Genomic DNA, 24,982 nt, shown 5'->3' with positions numbered 1-24,982 from the left:
AGTCTCTTTAAACACTTGCGATTAACTGTACTGATGTTTTTTAAACCAAATAATTTCTCACTACCATAATTGAATCTCAATGTGCAGTTTACAGATCAGATATTTGTTATTTTCCAGACCTACGCAGTTGTTGTAAAAGATTCCATCCGTCAGAATGGCAAGGACTACAATTACAAAGTGAGCTCCAGCAACAACACAGTAGAATACATAGTGAAGCAGCTGGAACCAGGTGGAAAATACAGTGTTGTTATCAGACTGCTTAACATGAGCAAAGAAGCCGTTCTCTCTCTCAACCCAGGTGAGACAAATTGTGGGATCTCAGTTGAAAGATGCACACCCAGGCAATTTAATTCTATCTACTGTTATGGCTAAGAGACTGGACTAGATGGCATGACTTTAAAAAAAATAAAAAATAAATGATAATGCTGCGCAGAAAGATCGATTCGTTCCAGGAGTGACGCTATAAGAAATAGGGCTTGGTTCTTTTATAAACGGGGCATCCTGTGTATTCCCACTATTAAGTCTGAATGGGCCACGGTAACTCAGTTTGTGGGCATATCCCTCGGACTCTGCTGCTAGCAATCTTTCCCCTCAAAAAATGAAATGAAATGAAAATCGCTTATTGTCGCAAGTAGGCTTCAAATGAAGTTACTGTGAAAAGCCCCTAGTCGCCACATTCCGGCGTCTGTTCGGGGAGGCTGGTACGGGAATTGAACTGTGCTGCTGGCCTGCCTTGGTCAGCTTTCAAAGCCAGCGATTTAGCCCAGTGTGCTAACCCAGCCCCGAGTGTGCTAAACCAGCCCATTACGAACTCCGTAGGAACTATGTTAATTAAGCAGACCCAGCCCTGCACCCGCCCCCCTCCCCCAAATCTCGACATGAAAAGTGTTTTAACCTCTAAATTGCCTGCTACATCTTGGGCCCCATTTCTGGACCCAAGTTCCTAATATCTCCCTATCATGACACTAACGTCTGTGGAAAATCAGACATCCTAGCAACACTAGTAAAGTCAGGTGGATGCATTTCTACAGCTGACCACAACTTCCTATTCCCCAGTGTTGGATTGGAGGTGGGGGGGGGCCCAAAGTTGTGCTGGGGAATCCCACTTTGAAGTTCCCACGTAAGGGTTTACCTGATAATTGTGCCGGACTAGAGACTATCCGACTATGCGATTTTTAAATTGCTAACTTCAGATGGTTCTGCCAGTTTCACGTTCTTAGTTACTCTGAAAGAGTTGGAAATAAAAAGCACTACGAACTTCATAAGTAACTATGTTAATTAAGCAGACCCAGCCCTGCATGGTCCGTCCGTTCCCCCCCGCTCCCCCAAATCTCAACCTGAAATGTTGACCAGGACACTGGAGGGGCTTTGCTCAAAGAACTCCACAGACTCTTTAATATCCACCTGAGCCACCAGTACAAATGGATGAAACTGTTCCAACGGTCTGCAAATCAAAAAATGCAGTACTGTACTCTTGATGGCATAATTGAAATGAAAAGAAAATCGCTTATTGTCACAAGTAGGCTTCAAATGAAGTTACTGTGAAAAGCCCCTTGTCGCCACATTCCGGCGCCCGTTCGGGGAGGCTGTCACGGGAATCGAACCGTGCTGCCTTGGTCTGCTTTCAAAGCCAGCGATTTAGCCCTGTGCTAAACAGCCCCTGTTAATTCATGTGCTTAGATCTTTAACCACGACTTGTACCAACAAAACTCTCATTAAAAGGTGCGAACTTTAAAACTGAGCTAAGCAAGCAGAGAATGAATTGATAAGCTTGCAAAATGTCCCAAATTCAGTATTAACGCTGCCTGGTGACACCTGGTGGTGGAACCACAATGTTGCAGCTGCAGTTATTTGATGCAGCTAAAGGAAATTATCTATATATCAACATTTTGTTACAAAGCTTTTTGCTTTCTGTTCTAGCATAACCATGTTAAAAGCTGAAAGGCCATACTGTCATGAATCTTGATTGTGTTGCCCCGCTGTTCAGTTTCTCATGAAATCGCAAGCCAATATTCAGCAGAGCTGTGCTGCAACATGACCTGTACACAGCAAGTTGGAGCAGTAGTACACAGCAACGTCAGTGTACACTGGGTTCAGGTTCAATCTTGTGTGTGCTAAATTCCTGGTCTGTCGTGTTGCCATAGTGGCTGCCTGGAAGCCAAAGATTCTCCACATCGTGGAGCAAAAAGCAAAGTCTCTTCACCAAACGGACTCAGGCAGACTTTCCGACCACTGACTTTAGAGCAGCATTAATGGAGTTCAGGGAATTGATGATTCACCTTCTCATGTGGCTGAATATTGGGGATGGAGGAATGTTTCATTAAAATCCACTTTAGAAGACCAGTTAGCATGTATACCGTCACCTGACTGCATGAAGGTAGATGTTTTAATTTGCTACTTGGATAAAGATCTGCATTTTTGCACATCCTTCTATAAATAATGCTTTGCCATGCCAAATATATTTTCTTTTACTCTTTTAGCCACGGTATTCTCTGGTTTTTTTTTCCAGCATCAACACTGAATAATCTGGGTGGTTTACTCTTTTTTTTTTTTTTTCTTTGTTTAGCAACAGAGGCAATAAATTATACCATTGCATTTCTGCAGATTTTAATTGATACATTAGTGCCTATAATTAACTTTTTGATGCCATCTAAATAGTCCTGAGTATATAATTGCAATGAGATGCTAATTTCTAACCAAATTAGTTTTCTTGAAGGCACATCCAAAACAAACGGGGTGTCTTTGGCTTTAATTCCAATTCACGGTGAACACCAAAGAAAAGTTTGAAGTTTTTCCCCCTCAGTTTCCAGTAGTATCCCTGTATGTTTTGAAAGCAGCAACGGGCATCTCAATGCACGGAGGGTTAATTACTTTGCAAGTAAGTGTGCAAAAACTGTTGACCATCTTCAACCGTACTGATCCCGGTGAGTTCTTGCCAATGTTTTAGGTTCTGCCAAATTATTTCAAAATGCAACAGTACTTAGTTGAATTTTCCTCGTGTTTAATGTGCCACAGGAATGGTGACAATGACCCAAAGAAATTGACCAATATCTGCTCGGGGGCCAGACATGCTGTGAAAAATGTATCTTGGAATGCACTGAACAATGAGTTCTGTCTGTTGGGAGGGTTGCAGGAGGCAGCTGGTGGTATTCTGGTATTTGATGGCTTGAATAACTCATTGTGTCCGTATTTTTATTTTATGTTCTTTTGTGGCAGTTCCTCTGTCGGCACCAGAGTCACTGAAAATCCTACCAGAGAAAGGCCACATCCTGCTGTTCTGGAAAAGCCTCAAATTGAAAGAAAAGACCTTTAATGACAGCAGGGTGAGTGCAAAATATGACCAAACATTGCTGTTATTTATTTTGACCTAACTCCATCTTTAATTGGAATTATTCAGCATTAAATTATCCAGAAAAATGAGCCAAATATGTACAGTCGAGATGGTAACTTATTCTGGTATGCTTTTTAAACAAAATAAAATACTTGAGCACTTTTTCATCTATTTGATTTTGTTTAAAATTTGCATTGTCTATTGCATTTTCCAGGAATCTAAAGCAATTGTTTTTAGGCATGTTCACTATTGACTATTATATATGATTACCATGTGCAGTTTTGGTGAGCTACTATCTGAATGAAAGTACCCCCATTTAAGTGAGTAGTGCTGTGTGTTTGCTTTTTATTTTCTGGGATCTTGGGCCTTGCAAATTTAGCAGTAAAATGCCTGTTGTGCCATAGCTATTGGGAACTACTTCAATTATCTTTGGATGAACTGAAGAGTGTTTGGACTGAGTGTTTTTCACATGCCTGATTCATAGATTCATATTAGTGCAGAAGGAGGCCATTCGGCCCATCGAGTCTGCACCTGCCCTTGGAAAGAGTACCCTACCTAAACCCACGCCTCCACCCAATCCCAGCAATCCCACCCAGCCTTTTTGGACACCAGGAGGCAATTTATCATGGCCAATCCACCTAATCTGCACATCTTTGGACTGTGGGAGGAAACCGGAGCATCCAAAGGGAACCCACGCAAACACGGGGAGGATGTGCATACTCCGCACAGACAGCGACCCAAGCCGGGAATCGAACCTCGGACCCTGGAGCTGTGAAACAACTGTGCTAACCATTGTGCTACTGTGCTGCCCTAATTGTTGCCCTGATGCTTTTTGCTCCAATAAAATATCTTAACTATTTCATGCTGTGCGCCATAATAGGTTGCTAACTAACGAGGTGGATTATCAGAGTTTCTGTAATCTGTTGGTTCTGCATATTATTAGATGATTTAAAATGCTTCAGCGTTCGCCAAAAGCTTACAAGCCCCAACTACTCTGAAGCCGACCACTGGAGATTGCTATGACATCCCGGGGCAAGGCCTCCTTTTTTCCTCTCTCTGAGGAAACATCTGTCCACTGCTCGCCAGCGGAAGCCTCACTGATCTGGTATTGCTGAAGGATGCAGTGGTAGACCTGCACCTTATTCCTGTGGAACATCACGTTGATTTCTGTTGTGGATGCCTGATGTGGATTGGGCACCTGGGAAATTCCAGGTACTTTCCATGAGAAGGGAAAAGTGCATCAAGTGGTTGCCTAGGCTACGTTTTCCATCTGGTAATAAACAACTTGTGTGACGTTGCCAGAGGGCAGTTTTCAAATTGTTTACGCCTCTTGCTGCTATTGAATTTTCAAACCTCCTTCGATAGGAACATTTTACTAAAACACAGAAATCGCTTATGCTGCACCTCTGCTCAAGATGGACTGTTGACATGGATTTTTAGATGATGCCTGACAAATTTACTTGAGTTGCTTGAGAAAATGAGAATTTATTGATGGATGAAAATGCAAATGATGTTTTAAAAGTCATTTAGTATCATATGGATGCTTGTTTAAATAATGGCACAAATGATAACGACTTGGATGAAAGATTGGATATAGGACAGTTGTGTTTAATGGGGGCTGCTGGGAGCCTCAGAAGGTTCAGCATGGATAGATACACAACCAAAATTTGAACAGAAATCAAGAGAGTCAGGAAAGCTTAGAATTTCTAGACCAGTCGCAAGGAAAATTGGCAAGATTGGATGGTATTTATTTTAATGCAAGGAGTCTGACCGACAAGGCAGATGAGTTGAGGGCACAAATTACAACATGGAGGTAAGATGTCATTGCTGTCAAAGTGCAGGATTTTCTCTGATACAGGATCTTGAGGGGGCTCGCAATTTTGATCGGGAATCAACTACAGCAGTAAGGAGAGACGGCGCCTTAGAAGGCTCTTCAAATGAAGCCACATGGGTAGAACTTAAAAACAAGAGGAAACACCTTTTACTTAAATCTGTGACAGAACAGTGGGACTTGTTCAAGAAGGAAATGGGGCGAGTACAGGGCCAACATGTACAGTTGCTGGAGGGCATGTGGGCTGTACGGTGGCACGGTTGTTAGCAGTGCTGTCTCACAGCGCCTGGGCGATGGGTTCGATTCTGACCTCTGGTAACTGTGTGGAGTTTACGCATTCTCCCCGTGTCTACGTGCAGTTCCTCCCACAGTCCAAAAATGTGCAGGATTGGCCATGCTCAATTGCCCCTAGGGATGAAGTTTCTGCAATAGGGTGGTGGATTGGGCCTAGGTCGGGTAGTCTTTTGAAGGGTTGGTGCAAACTCGATGGGCCGAATGGCCTCTTTCTGCATTGTAGGGATTCTGAGTCTATGACTGGAGGGAGGTAAGCCAATTTGGTACCATCATTCAAGAAGGGAGGAAGGGATCAACCAGAAAACTACAGGCCAGTCATTTAACATGCATGGTGGGGCAGCTAATGGAAGCTAATAAAATGAATCTGCATTTGGAGAGGCAGGGATTAATCAAGAGTAGTCAGTATGGTTTGTTAAGGGGAGGTCATGTCTGACCAACTTGATTGAATTTTTTGAAGAGGTGACCAATTGTGTAAATGAGGGCAATGCATTTGACATTGTCTACTTGGACTTCAAGGCTTTTGATAAGATCCCACATGGGAGACTGATGGTGAAGGTAAGAGCCCATGAGATCCAAGGAAATTTAGCAAATTGGATCCAGAATTGGCTGAATAGCAGGAAGTAGATTATCATAGAATTTACAGTGCAGAAGGAGGCCATTCGGCCCATCGAGTCTGCACCGGCTCTTGGAAAGAGCACCCTACCCAAGGTCAACACCTCCACCCTATCCCCATAACCCAGTAACCCCACTGGACACTAAGGGCAATTTTGGACACTAAGGGCAATTTATCATGGCCAATCCACCTAACCTGCACATCTTTGGACTGTGGGAGGAAACCGGAGCACCCGGAGGAAATGCACGCACACACGGGGAGGATGTGCAGACTCCGCACAGACAGTGACCCAGCGGGGAATCGAACCTGGGACACTGGAGCTGTGAAGCAATTGTGCTATCCACGATGCTACCGTGCTGCCCAAGTAGAGGGTGATGGTCGAGGGGTGTTTTTCTGACTGGAGGCCTGTGTCCAGTGGGGTCCCGCAGGGATCAGTGTTGGGGCCTTTGCTGTTTGGGGTTTATATAAATGATTTAGACATTAATGTAGGAGGCTTTATCAGTAAGTTTGCAGATGACACGAATATTAGTGGAGAGATAATTAGTGAGGATATTTCTAATATTACAGGAGGATATAAACAACAACTCCTACAAGATAGTCCTCAATACCGGGGCCCCGCAAGGCTGCATACTTGGGACCCCTACTATACTCCTTTTACACACATGACTGTGTGGCAAAATTTGGCTCCAACTCCATCTAAAAGTTTGCTGATGACATGACTGTAGTGGGTTGGATCGTGAACAACGATGAGTCAGAACCTATTGCATTGTGTAACAACGATCTGTCTGGACTGTCCGCAGAGCAATACTTTTCACTCTACCTCTGTACACGTGACAACAAATCCAGATATAGACGGAGCTGATCAGTGGCAAATGGAATTCAACCCAGATAAATGTAAGGTGATCACTTGCGCAGGACAAACAAGGAAAGGGAAGACATGATAAACAGCAGGACCCTGGCAAGCACCGAGGATCAGAGGGACCTTGTTATTGTATGGATGCCTGGTCAACTCTCAACTGTGGCTAAGATACTGGACCAGAATCGTAACGTTTTAAAGTTTTAATGCGGAAAGATCAATTTGTTGCAGGAGTGATAATATAAGAAATAAGGCTTGGGTATTTTATAGACAAACTTTATTAAAAGAAAACCATATTTAAACTTTTAAACTTCAACCCTAACAATAACAGATTACATGTAGTTTCTTAACATCAGCACACTAGTTCCCATTAAACAACACTTTAACAGAACATTCACTCTCATGCCACTTACAAAGGGTCATGCCACTTACAAAGGCAATACTTGCATCTGCGAGGCAATTTTTGTTCTGTTCAGAACCCTTTTCCAAAACCTGCCTGGGTGGAAACTTTCATGATCTTTCCCGGTCGATTTCCAAAGCCTTCTCCCTGTACCTGTTCAAAACAGGATTCTTTTTCTCTCACTCTCTAAGCTCCACCCAGCCCCTCAAATAAAGGTGCTCTGGGGTTTCCAGACTTGAACCTCAACCATTGTTATCTTGACTGTTTGATGGCCCACTCCCACTTAAACAAAAGAACGCAGCCATGCTATTGATATGCAACTAATTTCCCATTGACGGACAGAAAAGCCATCAGACTCTGTAATAGGTTCATGGCTGGCCAGACGAAAGAACAATAGATCTTGGGGCATCCTGTGTATTCCCACTAAAGAGTTTAAGTCTGGCTGGGACAGTGTAACTCGACCAGGTGTGTGTGTATATCCCTCTGACTCCTTGCTAGCAGGTTCTTTTTCCCCCTGTATGTTTAACCCCTAATTCACCTACTACATCTAGGATCGCATTTCTGGACTCAATTTCCTAATATCTGACTCACGTAACAGAGTGCATGTACACTAGACCCTTAAGGTAGCAAAGCAGTTTGATACAGTGCTTAAGAAGGCATTTGGTATACTTGCTGAGGCATAAAGTTTAAGAGCAGGGAGGTTATACAGTGATTAGGCCACAGCTAGAGTATTGTGTGCAGTTCTGGAATCCACATTATAGGAGGGATGTGATAGCACTGGAAAGAGTGCAGAGGAGATTTACCAGGCTGCTTCCTGAGCTGGAGTGTTTTAGTTATGAAGAGACACTGGATAGACTGGGGTTGTTTTCCTTGGAGTAGAGGAAGGAGGGGGACATAATTTTATGCATATCAATCATGAGGGGAATAGACAGGAAGAAACTTTTCCCCTTGATGGGGGTGGGGGATCAATGACCTGGTACATAGATTTACGGTAAGGGGCAGGAAGATTAGAAGGAATGTGAAGAAAAACATTTTCATCCCTGAGGATAGAGGGAGTCTGGAATTCATTGCTGGAAAGGGTGGTGGAGGCAAAGACTCCCATAACATTTAAGAAGTACTTAGTTGTGCACTTGTGATGCCAATGCAAGCAAGGCTATGGATCCCATGCCGGAAAATGTGATTGGCGCAGACACGATGGCCGAAAGGCCTTTTCTGAGCTGTAGACATCTATGACTTTACTCTGGGAAATATTTCCTATTGGAAATGGTGCAAGTTTGAAAAATAAATATTTTACAGGGTATGAGGTAAGAGCGAGGGAATAGAGCTCAGTGGATAACTTTCGGATGGGTTCAATGGTGGATTTTCTGATTCCATGAAGTGTGCAAATCGCTAGGGGAGTGCAGTTTTAAAATGGGTTAGGGTGAAAGATGTTGACTAGCTGTGCTTGATGGTTAAATAGTGTTATTTTAATTTTTAAATCCCCTTGTGCCCTAAATGCAATTTGGGAATCTTTCCATGTTCGAAAAAGATTGGAGCACTTGTTGCAACATTTTATTGCTTGAACATTTTTTAAAAATTGATACTTGTCTATGCCTTTGCTCCTTTTTTTTTCTTTTTTGTTTGCATCAGTAAAATATTAAAATCAGACTTCAAACCAAGGTGCAACAGCTAATACTTAATGCTGGAAAGAGGGATTTTCAGTAGGCGAATGACGTGGCTGAAAACCAACGCACGTTTGATATGGTCAACGTTTCTAGCATAGCACTGAAATTAACATTAATAATTTGTGTGATAGGCCTGGTGTCTTTTTGACTTGACAGCAGGAGTCTGTTGGTGGCAAACTGCACTTGTATTGAATTTGGATTTATTGTCTCGTTTACTGAGGTACAGTGAAAAGTACTCTTCTGCGTACAGTTCAGACCGATCATTTCATACATGAAAAATATAGGGCATATAATAAACATACGGAGTGTAGTACTACTCTGGAGAGGAGATGCATGTAGAGATCAGTTCAGTCCATAAGAGGGTCATTCAGGAGTCTGGTAACAGCGGGGAAGAAGCTGTTTTTGAATCTGTTAATGCATGTTCTCAGACTTTTGTATCTCCTGCCGATGGAAGAAGTTGGAAGGGTGAATAGCCTGGGTGGGAAGGGTCCTTAATTATGCTACTCACTTTCCCAAGGTAGTGCAAGGTGTAGATCGAGTCAATGGATGTGAGGCGGGTTCGTGTGATGGATTGGGCTGTGTTCACGACTCTGTAGTTTCTTGCAGTCTTGAGCCGAGCAGTTGCCAAGTTGTGATGCAGCCAGATAGGATGCTTTCGATGGTGCTTCTGTAAAAGTTGGTAAGAGTCAGTGTGGACATGCCAAATTTCCTTAGTTTCCTGAGAAAGTATAGGTGCCTTTCTGCTTTCTTGGTCGTAGCATCGACGTGCGTGGACCAGGCCAGATTGTTGGTGATGTGCACACCTAGGAATTTGAAGTTGCCACCATCTCCACCTCTGCACCATTGATGCAGACAGGGGTGTGTGCGATACTTCGCTTCCTGAAATCAATGACCAGCTCCTTAGTTTTGTTGACGTTGAGGGAGAGATTGTTGCCGTTACACCACGCCACTGGGTTAGCTATCTCCCTGGCTCCATTGCTTCTGCACCGTAGCATTGTGAAATGACTTGATTCAACCTGTTGATCAAATCTTTGAGATAAATCACCCTTCCGGGTAATGTAAGGTAGACCGGGCACTTTTCAGGACTGAAAGAGGTTGCCTTGGGCCCACTTTCAGGGTAGCCACTACTGTGCAGAATGGCTTTGATGTGTCCTACTTCAGCATCAAGCTTTGGCAGTGAGCAAATGTCTGGTGCCCTATTTATGAGGTTGCCAATAAGGCCAATCTTAGTGTATGGAACTGTAGGAATCGCATATATTGACCAGTGAAGGTAAGCTTGCGCTAGATAATCCCCTGACCGAGTTCTCAGCTAGTACGCCAAGGAAAGGGAGCTCATTTGACTGCTCCATCCTTAACACACATTAATGGATGCCATTGTGCACTCAAATTCACTTTTGAAATGGAGCAGTCAAATCATCTGCAACCCCTTGCCGAATGTGGTACATGATTTTCGGTGCTCATGTTATGCTAGAAATATTGGCCGTACATCCCAAACCCCACTGAGTTGTATCAAGCAGCATGTCTTTTTCAGCTGTTTGCAATAGACCAAGTACTGACCGTATCGAACCAACCCATGCTTGCAAAACTCAAAACACAATGTCTAACAGTGGATGTGAATCTGCAATTGGACAACATTTGCTAAACAATCCTGAGTGTGCTAAGAATTGTGCTCAACCAATTCAAGATCATCAGTCAGGCTCGCAGTGTGGCTCACTTGTGTGTGCCCGAAGCTACATATTAATACACAGATTCCTGTTATTTGCAGACAGAAGGAATATGTACGTGCACCGTGTCATTTTTAACTAAACAAAATAGCTGACAACCATTCTCTGGTTCATTCCTCGGGGCAGTGCTGTGACCAATCAGAGTCGAGCTGCCTGGTTTGAATTTAAACAAAGCTTGGCAGTTAACGCGTGTATTCTCCATGGCTATGCCTCGGCCAACAGAAACCAAATCAGCATTCTCGTCTCATAAAAGGGTGTTCCCTTTTTACATTTAGTAGCCTTGAGAATTTTCCTGATGAGTGCAAGGTGAAAAGCTTCAATTACGTTTTTTTTTTATAGCAATACTCTAGCTGTACTACGAAATACTAAGAAAATGATTTGCATTTGAATCTGAAGTCTTTTTCAAGGACACATTTTGCTGTGATTTTTGTGTTTTCTAATTTCCATCACTGGTATTTTCTTTCTCATCTGCAAGTGGTGCCTGTATTTTGTACTGGAACACCAATGGTGTATATATCGATTATATCTCAACCTAGTAAAAACAAAACCTGTAAAGTATCATTAATTTGGGGTGATACTTGCATGTTTGCAAGCAGCATATTTTGACATACCTTGCTCTTGACACTCCATCTGATTAACAGGCCTGTGATCTGTCTCACTCTTAGCCATAAATTTCACTCCTAACATTTCCCCAGTGTTGAATTGCATATAGGATGAGTCAGACGCTTACTTTCATGTTGCAGAATAACCGATCTCTCGAGGGTATTTCTTCTTTACGATGATTGAGTGGAATTCAGCACACTTAATTACTCTTTTATAAACAGTAATATGCTGGATGAGTAAATAAAAGCTTTGTAAGGAAGTATTTCTGGTTTACAGCTCCCATGAGGTCAGTCGGGATGCTTTATATTTTGGAAGATTTAATGAGTTTCTAAAATAGATGGTGTACTGAAGGACTGCTGCTCCGTGCTTTCATTGATGCTTAAGAAATGAATGAATGTGAAGAGCATAAAACGGCTAATTGAGTAATCTACCAGTGCTCCTCCCGAAGACTGGTGATCATTAAAAAGGTTAAATCTGGCATGGGAACAGTAGAGAGATTCTTGAATGATCTTTCTTTCAGTTGCTGAGAAATTTACAAAGCAGCCTTTATTGTGGGGGCAAGGGGGGGGTAGGATTTGAATTTAAAATAAGTCCTTATTTCACAAAGATAAAAGCAAATTATGTTGGAAACTGAAACAAAAACAGAAAATACTGGACAATCTCAGCAGGTCTGACAGCGTCTGTGGAGAGAGAAGGGAGCTAACGTTTCGAGTCTGGATGGCTCTTTGTCAAAGTCTTATTTCACAAACCATGGACAACTGTTTGGAGGCGGCTGAGCAAATGTGGGAACTAAAGCTGATCAGTTGTCAACTTCTCATCTTTTATAATTTTTGCTGGTTTTGGCTTAAGCATATTTCCCAAACTATCTTAAATCATCCTGGGCACTTTGTCAATAGAATGAAAATAGTTTGGCTGCAACTGCACAGCAAATGTTGTCCCTCGTTTATTGAAAATGTGACCAGAGGAAGAGTGAATTATTTGTGATACATCCAGGGGACCAGAGTAGAGAGATAGAAGGCTTACCGCTGAGGAAAGTGGAAAGAAACTTCCGATACCTGACGATTCAGATCGCTAGGAGCTGGGGAACCTTGCACAGACTTAATCTGACACGGCTGGTAGAACAAATGGAGGAGGACTTTAAGAGGTGGGACATGCAGCCTTTATCGCTGGCGGGCAGGGTGCAAGCAATTAAGATGATGGTCCTCCCGAGGTTCTTATTTGTATTCCAATGTCTCCCTATTTTAATCACCAGGACCTTTTTTAATAAAATAGACAGGAGCATTACGAGCTTTGTGTGGGCAGGGAAAGTTCCGAGAGTAAGGAGAGGGTTCCTTCAGCGCAGTAGGGACAGAGGAGGACTGGCACTACCGAACTTGGGAGATTATTATTGGGCCGCCAATGTGGCAATGATACGTAGATGGATGATGGAGGGTGAGGGAGCGGCGTGGAAAAGGCTGGAGAGAAGGTCCTGTAAAGGGACGAGTCTAGAGGCGCTGGTGACGGCACCGCTACCGCTCTCACCTAAAAAGTACACCACGAACCCGGTGGTGGCGGCAACACTGAACATATGGGGACAGTGGAGGCGACAGAGAGGGGTGCGGGGAGCCCTGGTGGGATCCCCTATCAGGAACAACCATAGGTTCGCCCCAGGAAGAATGGATGGAGGATTTCAGAGTTGGTACCAGTTGGGAATTAGGAAGGTGGGAGATTTATTCATCGATGGGACTTTTGCGAGTTTGGGAGCATTGGAGGAAAAGTATAAGTTACCCCGGGGAAATTTCTTGAGATATATGCAGGTGAGGGCGTTTACTAGATCACAGGTGAGGGAATTTCCGCGGCTCCCGACACTGGATACAGGACAGGGTGCTTTCAGGGGTGTGGGTCGGAGAGGGCAAGGTGTCAGATTTACAGAGAGATGAGGGAAGAGGGGGAGGAGTCGGTGGGCGAACGAAAAGGAAAGTGGGAAGAAGAATTAGGGGAGGAGATAGAGGAGGGTATGTGGGCTGATGCCCTAAGCAGGGTAAACTCCTCTTCCTCATGCGCCAGGCTTAGCCTGATTCAATTTAAGGTGCTACGTAGAGCACACATAACGGGGGCAAGATTGAGCAGATTTTTTGGAGTGGAGAACAGATGTGGGAGGTGTGGCGGGAGCCCGGCAAACCACGCACATATGTTTTGGGCGTGCCCGGCACTGGAAGGATATTGGAAGGGAGTGACTGGAGTGATCTCTCAGGTGGTGAATGCCCGGGTCAAACCTAGCTGGGGGTTAGCTATATTTGGAGTTGCGGAAGAGCCGGGAGTGCAGGAGGCGAAAGAGGCCGATGTCGTGGCCTTTGCGTCCCTCGTAGCCCGGCGCAGGATCCTACTCGTGGAAGGAGGCGAAACCCCCCGGTCTGGAGGCCTGGGTAAACGATATGGCAGGGTTTATTAAACTGGAGCAGATAAAGTTTGCCCTGAGAGGATCGGCTCAAGGGTTCACCAGGCGGTGGCAGCCATTTCTCGACTACCTAAGGGAACGTTAGAGAGAAGACAGATGACCCGCAGCAGCAACCCGGGGGGGGGGGAGGGAGGAGGTTTAGTTGAATATAGGTCAATTGAGAATGAGGTTTTGTTACTTGTGTATTATTATTATTATTGTTTAAAAAGTTAAAAATTTCTGTTTTGTTATTGTTATCGTTTCGTTTGTTTTGTAAGCGGGAAAAATGTTGTTCAGGGAAAAAAATTTCAATAAAATATATTTTAAAAAAAAAAAGAAAATGTGACCAGCATTCTGACCAGTCCCACATTTTCTGTGGTAATGCGTTCTGGAATACTCCGCACTGAAGCTGTTGAACTATTTGTACTAGCACTGAACCAATCTGCGCATCTAAAGAATAGCAGGCCCACCGCAATGGGGCAAAGGTGCTCACATTACGCTGACTTGCATAATTGCAACCTAAATGCTCCATTGTGTGGGGAAAGGTGTGTGTACTGATCCTATATATTTGTATTTTTAAGAAAAACAGGATCACATCAATAACTGAAACTGGTGCTCCAGGTAATGCCAAGTAATGAGGATGGAGTCTCATTGTAAATATGTGTTTAATGAATCTGGCTGAATGTTACAATGTGACTGTAAATCTAAACTTTCTTGTCATCAGGGCAGATATATGGGGAATAGTGTCTTTTTGTTCTGATTCCCACCAACATGGGCATGTCAAGTTTTTAAATTTGTTGGACTTGGTTCACAAATCTCAAATTTCCAGCTGCAGTAATTTTTCAGTTGCACTTTAACATTTGTGTGTGTGTGTGTGTGTGTGTGTACACACCGTGTGAACTGCAGAACCTACTGGAGGATGGCATCAGGAGAAGTGGAAGGAAAACAATAACTAAGACTTTGTCCTTTGTTTAACCTCAGGGTTATGAGATCCACATGTTTGACCATGTGACCAATACGACAGTGTGTCTTGGGAATACAACGGAAAACATCTTCAAGATTTCTGATCTGAAGTTTGGCCACAACTACACGTTCACAGTGCAAGCCAGATGCTTGTACAATGGGCAGATTTGTGGTGAACCTGCTTTCCTGCTGTACGATGAACTTGGAAATGGTGAGGTTATAAAAATTTGATAACCGGAGCACTGAACACAAGTACACAGAATTAAGCTAATTCTCAGTCAGCCTGTGGTGCAAGAGTTTAATATGTAGTTAAAACAACTCTTGGCTTTGGTACTGTATTTTCCTACATCCAGCCAAGTGTGCATTCGATACCTTGAGGTCTTGTAGTATTTGCTTTTGTCATCATACCATGTATGTTCAATTGTTATTCCTCTATAGAATCTTTCTATACGTGCTGTGTATCAGTGGAACTTGATATGTGAGCACTGAAATCTTGTAATCTGGAAAGCATTTTATTTTTGCTTCTCCTCTGACTTTTCTGCCGTATTTGCTTGTGCAGACTCTGGGTAGAATGGCCTCCCTCTTTACTGTACTAGTCTACAATTTATATTTACGGAAGAAATATAGTTCTAGTTTTAGCATTGTCTTTTAAATTCTAGCTTCATTCTTGAGGGGGAGACATTCTGAAAGATCAAAATATCACCATTCATTTTTGGGGTTCAGTTTATATTATTTTAATAATGCTGATTGTTTCACTCTTTCTCTCCGTTTACAAGGGTACAACTAAAACAATGAGCTGGGCCTTGAATGAAAACAGTAACTAAAAGTTTTCCGTTTCCAGGATCTGTTCTTTTTGTCAGCCCTCCTCATAATGTCAAGAATTTTAGTTGCTAATTTAGTTTGGTGAGGATCATAATAAAAAATTTACTCAAACTACTTTCCCCGCTGACTTTTTCCATTCTCTGCTCCCATAATTGATACTTAAGTTTGTTTACCTTTGTCACAGTTAGTTGGTGCATCCTTACTAAGCTATTGACACAAATCCACATCTCAAATCTGTGAAGAGTCATACATGTTCCACCTTCAGCTAGGTTCAGTAAAATCTTGCTGGGAAAGTTGATGCATGATATTTGATTTAAACATAAATTCATTGCATACAGATGCACTGGTTTCTGTAAAATTGCTTAACAATAGATCTATAAATTCAATTTCTTGTCTGACTCCCCCTTCCATTTATATCCTAGTGATTTGCTGCCTCTGTCTAAAAATCCACCCTGCATGGCAGTGGAAGGTCAAAGTCAATTCTTATCTGCAAGTGCTCTCTATAAATGAAAGTAGTTCAATTGAATACTTCCCTGACAGTCTTCTAACTATACAGTGTATTGATAGTTTTGGTCGAAGTATCTGCATGGAGTTTCTTGGCTTGAGTCTCCCTGGCTGCTAAGCCTCTCTCTGACCTTTATTGAGTCGAGGAGCTCCACTGAAAGCAGCAGAGGCGTGATTATGGCTTTTGGGAAAGCATGCAAAAAGCGATTATGTGCAGTACCCAGCAGGCAGCACAGTGTCCAGGGTTGATGTTGGAGCTGTCCTAGAGTTAATCTGAAGTTAATCTTTTGCTTCCAGTGATGCCATTCAGAGGCTTGCCCATGTTGCCATTGTTCAGTTGTCTACGATGGAATGCCAACTATAGGGCTTCTGTGCAACTCGAGTCTAAATTTGATACTTTCTGAAAGATCAAAATGGAGGAGGAGAAAAAGTTTTCCTTTAAAGACAACTATAATTAAAGTAACAGGTTTAAAGTTTTGAGCCATCAAATGTAATTGTCCAGCCACAAGTGTTGGTGATAATGAGTCTAAATGATGTTTGTGCTTAAATCTCTGCTAATAAGTTGTGTTTTGCAGTTATGATTTTCATTCCTTGATATTTAAAAATAAACTGGTTTAAAATGCTGACCATACACAGAACTGTAACACAAATTAATTCCCAAATTTACACTATAGCCTTGGGGCTAAAGCATCAGAGTACTGGATAGTCAGGAGACACCACCTGAGAAAGACCCAGTATAACTTCTGAGGTCCAACCTAAAAAACTATAATCATCTTGTATTAATAAACTCCTTAGTTTAATGAGAATTTAATTCAAATAAAAATACTTTTAAATACAGGAAATATGAAACATACAGGGACTGATAAGCAGGTAAGTTGATACCAAGGCAAAAGAGAGATGCACATTTCAGCACCACCCTTTAAAATTCCAGTTTTGACGCAAGGTTCCACTCCGTATTTAGTTTATCTTGTTGCTTTAGCTGGTAACAAACCTGATGTACATTTTCAGAACTCTTTATTTTACTTGTATTCCTTATTTTTATTGTTGACTGGGGTCACTTTGTTGATTGACTAAAGCCGATGCATATTTGAAGTCCTCTTTAAGTGAGTCTCTAGATTTGGATAACGTTTGCTAAAGTCTGTTTTGTTTGTTCATCCTGAATTTGCAGATTTCTTAGCTTCCAAAGATCCCAAGTCTACAGATGTAGCAGCCATTGTGGTGCCAGTAATGTTTCTGCTACTTGTGATGTTAGGTGTTGGCTTTGTTGTGTTATATGTTCGCCATCGAAGACTCCAGAACAGCTTTACAGCTTTTGCCAATAGTCACTATAATTCTCGATTAGGATCGGCTGTGTTTTCTTCAGGTGATGAGCTAGGTAAGCATTTTCTCTGCTTATAATATATTTTGAATAGAGCATCCTTATTGCAGTTTTGATTTTTGATTTGATTTATTATTGTCACATGTATCAGTATACAGTGAAAAGTATTGTTTCTTGCATGCTGTACAGACCATGCATACCGTACATAGGGAAGGAAGGAGAGACTGCAGAATATAATGTTACAGTTATAGCAAGGTGTAGAGAAAAGATCAACTTAATACGAGGTAGGTCCATTCAAAAGTCTGATGGCAGTAGGGAAGAAGCTGTTCTTGAGTCGGTTGGTACGTGATCTCTTGGGTAGCCATTCTTTCATCTGATAGGAGGAAATGCAACCAAATTCACTCACTGGGTTTTGCTTTAGTAACCTAGTATCAAGTGTTCTGAAATAGTGAAAATGAACATTCTGAAACACTCAACAAATGCACACTGATTGGGAGGGAATGTGTTCCAGGTTTTAGAAAGTATTCAGGTCAGCTAAGCAACAATCTCAAAGCACTTCTTGGAAAGCGTTTTGAGACATTGAAGATGTGAAAGGCATGATGGGAGTTTGTTACTTTCTCTCCCTGCTTAGTGGCTCAGTAGTAGCACTTTTGGTTCTGAGTGCTGTTGGTTGGATCTCTACTCGTGAGTCCTAATTTAATCTAGGTTCCTGGCAGTCCTGAGCAAATGCTGCGCTGCTTGAGGTACTTGAGATGTTAGACTTGAGATTAGCATCAAATATTGCAGGAGAGTTTTCGAGGTTTTGTGACTTTTTGATGCAGAACCTTTTGGATTCCCTGCAGTATTTCTCATTTGACGACATTATCACTGAACCAGGTGATATGCAAACTGTTGCAAAATGTGTTCGCTTCTCTTTTGAATTAAAACTAAGGTCTGCACCATTGTTTTTTAAAAAATATTTGCCTTGGAGTGATGCAACAAAGGTTCATTTGTTTAATTCTGGAGGTGGGAGATTGTCCTATGAGCAGAAATTGAGTAGAATGCGTATATATACTCTGCAGTTTAGAAGAATCCTGATTGAAACATTATATTCTGCCAGGGCGAGACTGGGTAGAGGTTGAGAGGCTGTTTCCACTTGCTATAAAGGTTAGATACAAGTAGTGGAATCAGGGTAAGGAGGCAACATTTCGGGCAGAGTGTCTAATTCTTTTGAAATCCTTGACCCCAGAGGGTTGTGATCAGTTTTTAGTTTTTGTTGCGGTCTGTGAGCATCACTGGCAAGTCTAGCATTTGTTGCCCAACCCTACTTGCCCTTGAAGGTGGTGGTGAGCCACTCTGAAACCCTGCTGGCTGTCTGGTGTAAGTACACCCACAGTGCTGTTTGGAAGAGAGTTTTGGTTTCTGGCACAGTATCCCTGGAGGAATATAGTTCCATGGCGCTGAGGACCCGGGTACAATCCCGGCCCTGGGTCTCTGTCCGTGTGGAGTTTGCACAATCTCTCCGTGCCTGCGTGGGTCTCACTCCCACAACCCAAAAAAGATGTCCAGAGTCGGTGGATTGGCCATGCTAAATTGCCCCTCAATTGAGGAAAAATAAAGAATTGGATACTCTAAATTTATATTAAAAGAAACAACCCTTATTTTTCTAGCATATGAGAGGAGTTGAGGTCAATGCTCAGCCATGATCTTATTAAATGGCGGAGTAGGTATGAGGAGCCATCTGGGCTACTCATTTATGTTCTTAACGGGAGGACATTATGATCTGTTTGGTTGGATAAGGTGTGGCACGTGGCCTTATTTGTGAAGTCCAGTTGAGTGGGTAAGCAAATGGCAACCTGGTTATTTTAGTAAATAATTGGCATATCATTCTCAATAAGGTCCCGGAAGCAACAACAGATTATTTCTCAAAAAAACGATGATCCATTTTGCTGCTCAACATTTTAAGCCTGCTAGAAAACTTGTAGATGGGGGGAAAATCCAAGTGGTTTCAGCTTATCTGCCTGATCCTCTGACGTCCTGCCCAACCCACTTTTGCCACAGCCATTAATTGAGATTGGAAAATATCCCCTTCATTGAGTTTAAAGTATTTTACAAAATGATGCAACGGCTGGTTGCTTGTGCTTGTAGCCATTTGGATTAGTCTTTCTGCTAAAAACTATTGTTTGATGCTCAAGAACAACTTGCTGGAGGAGTGATATTTTGTTCATTTTGTCTTGAATTGTTTTTTTAAAACTTATTGACTGTTGGTGTTTACTTTTTTCCCTTTCTTTAGGCGATGATGAAGATGCACCATTGATTAACGGTTTTTCAGATGATGTACCGATGGTAGTTGCATGAAGACCTTGCTGCGTACAAGCTGTGCAAGAAATTCTGCTAAGACGTCTCAGCAGCAGGAAAAATAACCTTTTTAAAAATGCACTTTTCTGAGTTGCGATACATTATTTTTATATGGACCAAAATTTAAACTTTATTGCAATGTGCTGTAATACCTAGGTAAGACTGCAAAGTATACAACACAGTCCTGGTCCCCGACAGTAGGCTTTTTCACAACTGCGCTTGTGTTCTCCGCCTTCAGGCGCCATTTAGTTTTCAGGTGATTTGCTTGGTGGATGTTAACAGCTGCAGTTTCTCTTTCTGATGGTCTTTAGACAGCATTATCTGTAGAAAGATTAGGCTTCAAGTTCAAATCTCATTTTCCAAGACACAATATTGAAAACAATAATCATGAATAAAACCTACAAGATGATTGGTTAAATAAAACTAAGTTACTCAAAATATTTTAACAATTTATAAAACTGTCAATTGAATTTGCTAAATGGTCTTAATTTAAATTTTAAACTATTGTTTTACGTAGGAAATTTGATCCACTATTAATGTATCCAATTGATCAAATAACCTTTTATTTAAAAAAAATGGTTAGATTTTTGGCAATTGCAGTATAATTAACAAGTTATTTCCAACAACAAGGTAGCAAATATAGGCTGCTGTAATGTATATTTTCCTTACAATTTGAAGTCGTATGGTGTCCATTGTTTAATTACAGTAATTTCAATATGCTTGTTGCATATACGAATGAAACACCAGTTTCACAAAAACCTCCTGTTGCTTGCTTCATTGAAGCTGGGATAGAATCCGAATAATGCAACACAGAAGGCGCTACCAAGCCTGAGCCCTCTCTTTGAAAGAGCTATCCAATTAGTCTTATAGTCCAGCATTTTTTTCTCCTTCAAGTATTTTTCTAATTCCCTTTTGAATATTACTATTGAACCTGTTTGCATCATCCTTTCAGACCGCACGTTCTAGATCGCAGCTCAACACATGAAAAAAACCTCTATCTTATCAGTGGTTCTTTTGCCAATTATTAGAATGCTGTTGAATAAATATAGCATTTCTTCACGGACGAGTGTTTTATTTTTTAAGGAATGCCTATCTTCCTGAAAAACAAAACTAAACTTATCTTGTGCAACTCGTGTTCTGCATGATATCTTCAGTCAGAAGTGTCAAATGATCTAAGCTCCTAATTAAATATTTTTAATGTTCTCAAATCCTTCATCTCAATTTAAAAAGAAAAGTCTACCTGTACATGCCCTTTTTTTTTTTTAATTTAAAAAAAATGAGCCGAAAATGTGCTTTTCTGGATCTCTGGTTAGCTTCCAGAATCTCCCTTCAGCCGCAAAACTACTAATCTGCCAGGCTGTTGCATTCTTGAGCTAGATGCGGTCGTCTGAAGAACTTGCTAATTGATGACATGGAACAACAACTTTCTTGGTTGGCGTTAAGCCAGAATTGGCACACAAAAAAAATCTCTGCCCCTTTTTATCAGGACAGAAGTACAAGCAGGATTTCTTTGTAGCCCAGGAACTTTGTATCTGAGCAGAAACATCAAAACAAATGTCCCCGCCTTGTTTGTCTTGCAATTCAGTTTGACGAAAAACTGAAATAGAACTGTCCTTTATATAATTGTCTTGGACTTGCTTTAAGCCTAGCAATAATTGTGCTTTCTGAATTCAATTAATTTTACTGCACTTGTTATAGGAAGAGTTGCCTATCAGGGCATTTTATAAAAAAAAAAAAAAAAAAAAGGAACATTAATAGGGTGACAGGCAGACATGCCTGGGAATGGCCATGAAATTAAAACCACAAGCTAGAAATGCGCAGAAAGCCCGGGCCTGAGGAGAAAGGTTAACATTTCATAAAGAAGAAAATCTAATTCACAGCAAAAACCTTACCAAAACCTTCCTCTTTTTCTCTGACGCTGAACAACCTGCTGTGTTTCCAGTATTTTCTGTTTCTCTTCCAGGTTTTTGGCATCTGCCTATTTTCTGTGTGCCCCCCGACACTGTTTGAAAATCTGTAAATTCCATACCATTGCTGCATAACACATTGACAATTCACCTGGACCCCGGGACTAAGCTGTCATTTTAAATTGCATTCATCCTTATAAACTGGAATAAATTCAAGGACTTGCATAACACTTTCCATTTTATTTTTGAACTTGGCAGATGGCTAGAGCTTACTAGTAGTAGAGCTGGTTTTAATTGATGATGATGTTGGAGGCTGTAAAATGATGGTACATATTTAAAAGATGACTTTGGGGCCAAACTATTGAGTTCGGCTCAGCTTTAGCGTGTAAAGGTATGATGATAGCTTGGCCATCAGAAACAAGAGTGCAGCTTAGCTTTGCTTGGTACAAAGCTGCTGCCAGTTGCCAATTCTGCATCATTTTCTGATCATGCTTTCAATATATTAATCAAAGTTAATTGTTGGTAGGGGATGTGCAGAGGGGTCTACCAAATCTTCCACAAGTGCCCAGCATACACGGCAAGTTGACATTTAGTCCCTTTGATGAGCCAAACATGCATGAATGAGAACGCCACAAAAACATTTCCAATGGCTATAATTGGTATATCCCTGTTTATCTTTAACTTTCAACCCCTGCTGTAAAGGATAATGGAACATTTTGTGTTTAACTAGAGGCCAAATGCAAAATCTACAATAAAAAGATACGGTTGCATGGAAGTTTCCCAATTTACAGTCCTAGATGGGTACAGTTCTTAAAGCATTGTTTATTTGGAGCGTCCCACTTTTTGGAACAAATTTGTAATCGGCTATTGACAGACTGGAGCCAAATACCTGATCATAAACCAAACTCTAGAATTTTCCAGTATGTTCCCCCTCAATTGTGTAATATTTGAGGGAGGATTTGGGACTTTGCTCCCAGGTTTTAATTATTTTTGGATTGATAACTGTTCTGATGATTCGGAACACCCTGGACTGCTCGGATCTAATGTAGATAATGCCTCTCAATCTTTTGCCTGTACCGCATATGATTTCCCATAAAGGTTCAAATAATTTGGAATGTCACGGAAATGTGAATCAACATATATTTATTATGCAAAGCAGAAAACCTGTACTATTAAAATTCTAAGCAGCAGCAAAAAAGTTACATGTGGAGGATTAGCTTTATTAAATTTTAAACTGACATTATTAAAACATCGGCATGCATTACAGATGGATGCTTTATTATTGCAACTTAAATGGTTGGTTACACCGCAATGGTTATACCGCAAGTGCTGAAATGTAAGCACCGGCTCCCCTTATTTAGAAACCCTGCTTAAGTTTATAGCTGATCATTTATACACAGAACTGTACCACGTCATCAGATCCTTTCCATTTTAAGTGAGATATTGAGAGTTCCTGGGTATTTGAGATGGAGTATCTGCCTGTATTTTAGTACAGTAAATGTTTCTGCTGTGTATAAAATACCTGCTTACAGCAAGGCTTCTCACTATACTTGTACAAAAATGAGAGATATAAACAAGTACCGGTGAACAAAATTGCTCACATGGTCTTATTATTTTCCCCAAATCAAACATTCACAAAGGAATCTTTTGGATCGCACTGCACAGAACCTTGGTCACATCCCTACTTTCTGATTATGTTGAACTTGATCACAAGTTATGCGGAATTTTGTTTTGAGTGTATGGTGTGAAGGAAAAAGAAAAATGCTGTTTTGGTGATGGTGATTTTCCTCTCCGCTTTATCATCTTGAGCTGGCTAGCCATCACGTGATTGGTGGAAACCTGCTGTCTTACATTAGTTTAGCTTTACAGTGTAGTATTTAGTATGTGTTGTAGTTACTATATGAAATGAAGCCATTTTTATTGATCTATAATTAATTTTGCATTTTATTTAAGTCACATGAATGTACTATTTTACTGCTGGGTGCATAGGAGGGAAAAGTCCAGCAGGGCTGCTTATTTTAACATATGGTACTACTTTTTAAAGTTCTTCTGTGTTTTCATTTAATTTCTTGCCTTAAAACTGGAGTTTTGTTTTAAAAGAAAATGCTTTAAAGCCTTTAAATCATTCTGCCATATCTGCCTTACTGAGTAAAACAAGTGTCTGTATTATTGTGCATCAGCCTTCAACGACATCCCAACATTTGAATTGCACATATGAATACACGTGCTCTACCCCTCATCAGCCAGCCATCAGGACTCGAGTGGTTTTAGTGTATTCTTTTTGCTTCATTTTTGTAAAAGAAAATCGATTGCTTCAACTTGTAGAGGAGGAAAATGAATATCAAATTCCAAAGTTGCAGATTGTACAATGCACAATGTACAACAATGGGGTGTTTTGTATAAATGGAAAATGTTTTTTTAAAAATGTAAATTTTGGGGAAATATTGCTGTGGATCTATTTTTATGTTTGGTAGTGTTTAATGAAAGCACAGAGTAGATTGTTTGCATGGGGATGTCGAGGGTACCTCTGTATATAATGACCACATGAGTCTTGTGCCTCGCATTGCATTATGTTCTATGTAAAAAAAATAAAATGCAACAAAACAAACCTTGAATTAAGCATAGCTCTGCCAGAAATCAGCAAAATTAATAGTACTGAAGATGTCAGGTTCAGATTTTTCATTGTTTTTGATTTTCAGGCTGTTGTGCTGTGAGACTTTGCACTAATAGAATGTTGGACAAATTGTGTAACAAACCTCTAATTCTTTAAACACCTATTGCTGTACACTTTTGGAAGGGTGCCAGGTGCTTTAAATGTGAATTTTTCTCACTTAATAAATCTCACTTGGGTCAAGAATTTTTCGAGTGTTGTAATCTTAAGTAAGTGTTCAGTACCAGGTATTGTGATGGGTCTCTCCTTACTACCTGCTGCTTCTAGTTATCCTGTTTTGATGTTTCAGTTTCCTGCCCAAATGCATGCGTCCAGTGTCTCTCACTAACTCCTTCTTTCTTCCCACCCCCACTATATTTTCTTCCCTTCTCAACTAAAAGAATAAGCTTCAGTTCAATTATTGCCTACTGTGCAGTAACCATTTGTCATTTTTTTTGCCTTGGACAGTAAGAATCAGTAGCCTATTTATCACTAATGCAATCACTGTCCATCTGGGGGCAATTTCCAGCAAGAGACACTGGCTAACAATTAGCAGAAGGAACCAGGTTAACCAGGTTATTCTGATCCAACAGCCATTCTGCATCAAACCAGTACAATAATTCGGTAAATATAAATTTTAGACTTAAAAACAGGTTCCTATTTAAATTGAAAGAGGAACTCTTGATCTACGTTCCACCATCTTCCCTGTTTCATATCCTTTCGTCCCCCTCTTTCTGTTTAAAATGCCT

The 24,982-nt window shown here is 41.2% G+C and overlaps 1 protein-coding gene across 1 annotated transcript in view; it reads left to right on the top strand.

Moving 5' to 3' along the window:
• The window catches only part of sorl1 (sortilin-related receptor, L(DLR class) A repeats containing), a 227,127-nt gene extending 202,687 nt beyond the window's left edge, over window positions 1-24,440 (top strand). The window contains exons 44-48 of the mRNA XM_072486394.1: window positions 118-298; window positions 3,217-3,323; window positions 14,714-14,906; window positions 17,190-17,396; window positions 19,612-24,440. Coding sequence (XP_072342495.1) covers window positions 118-298; window positions 3,217-3,323; window positions 14,714-14,906; window positions 17,190-17,396; window positions 19,612-19,676 — 753 coding nt within the window. The 3' untranslated portion in view covers window positions 19,677-24,440. The remainder of the gene's footprint in view (window positions 1-117; window positions 299-3,216; window positions 3,324-14,713; window positions 14,907-17,189; window positions 17,397-19,611) is intronic.
• The last annotated feature ends 542 nt before the right edge of the window (window positions 24,441-24,982 follow it).

Source organism: Scyliorhinus torazame, chromosome 21, assembly GCF_047496885.1.
Source record: "Scyliorhinus torazame isolate Kashiwa2021f chromosome 21, sScyTor2.1, whole genome shotgun sequence".
Classification (NCBI taxonomy): Eukaryota; Metazoa; Chordata; class Chondrichthyes; order Carcharhiniformes; family Scyliorhinidae; genus Scyliorhinus; species Scyliorhinus torazame.
The sequence above is the reverse complement of the archived record's forward strand: the minus strand, read 5'-3'. Positions and strand labels throughout refer to the sequence as shown.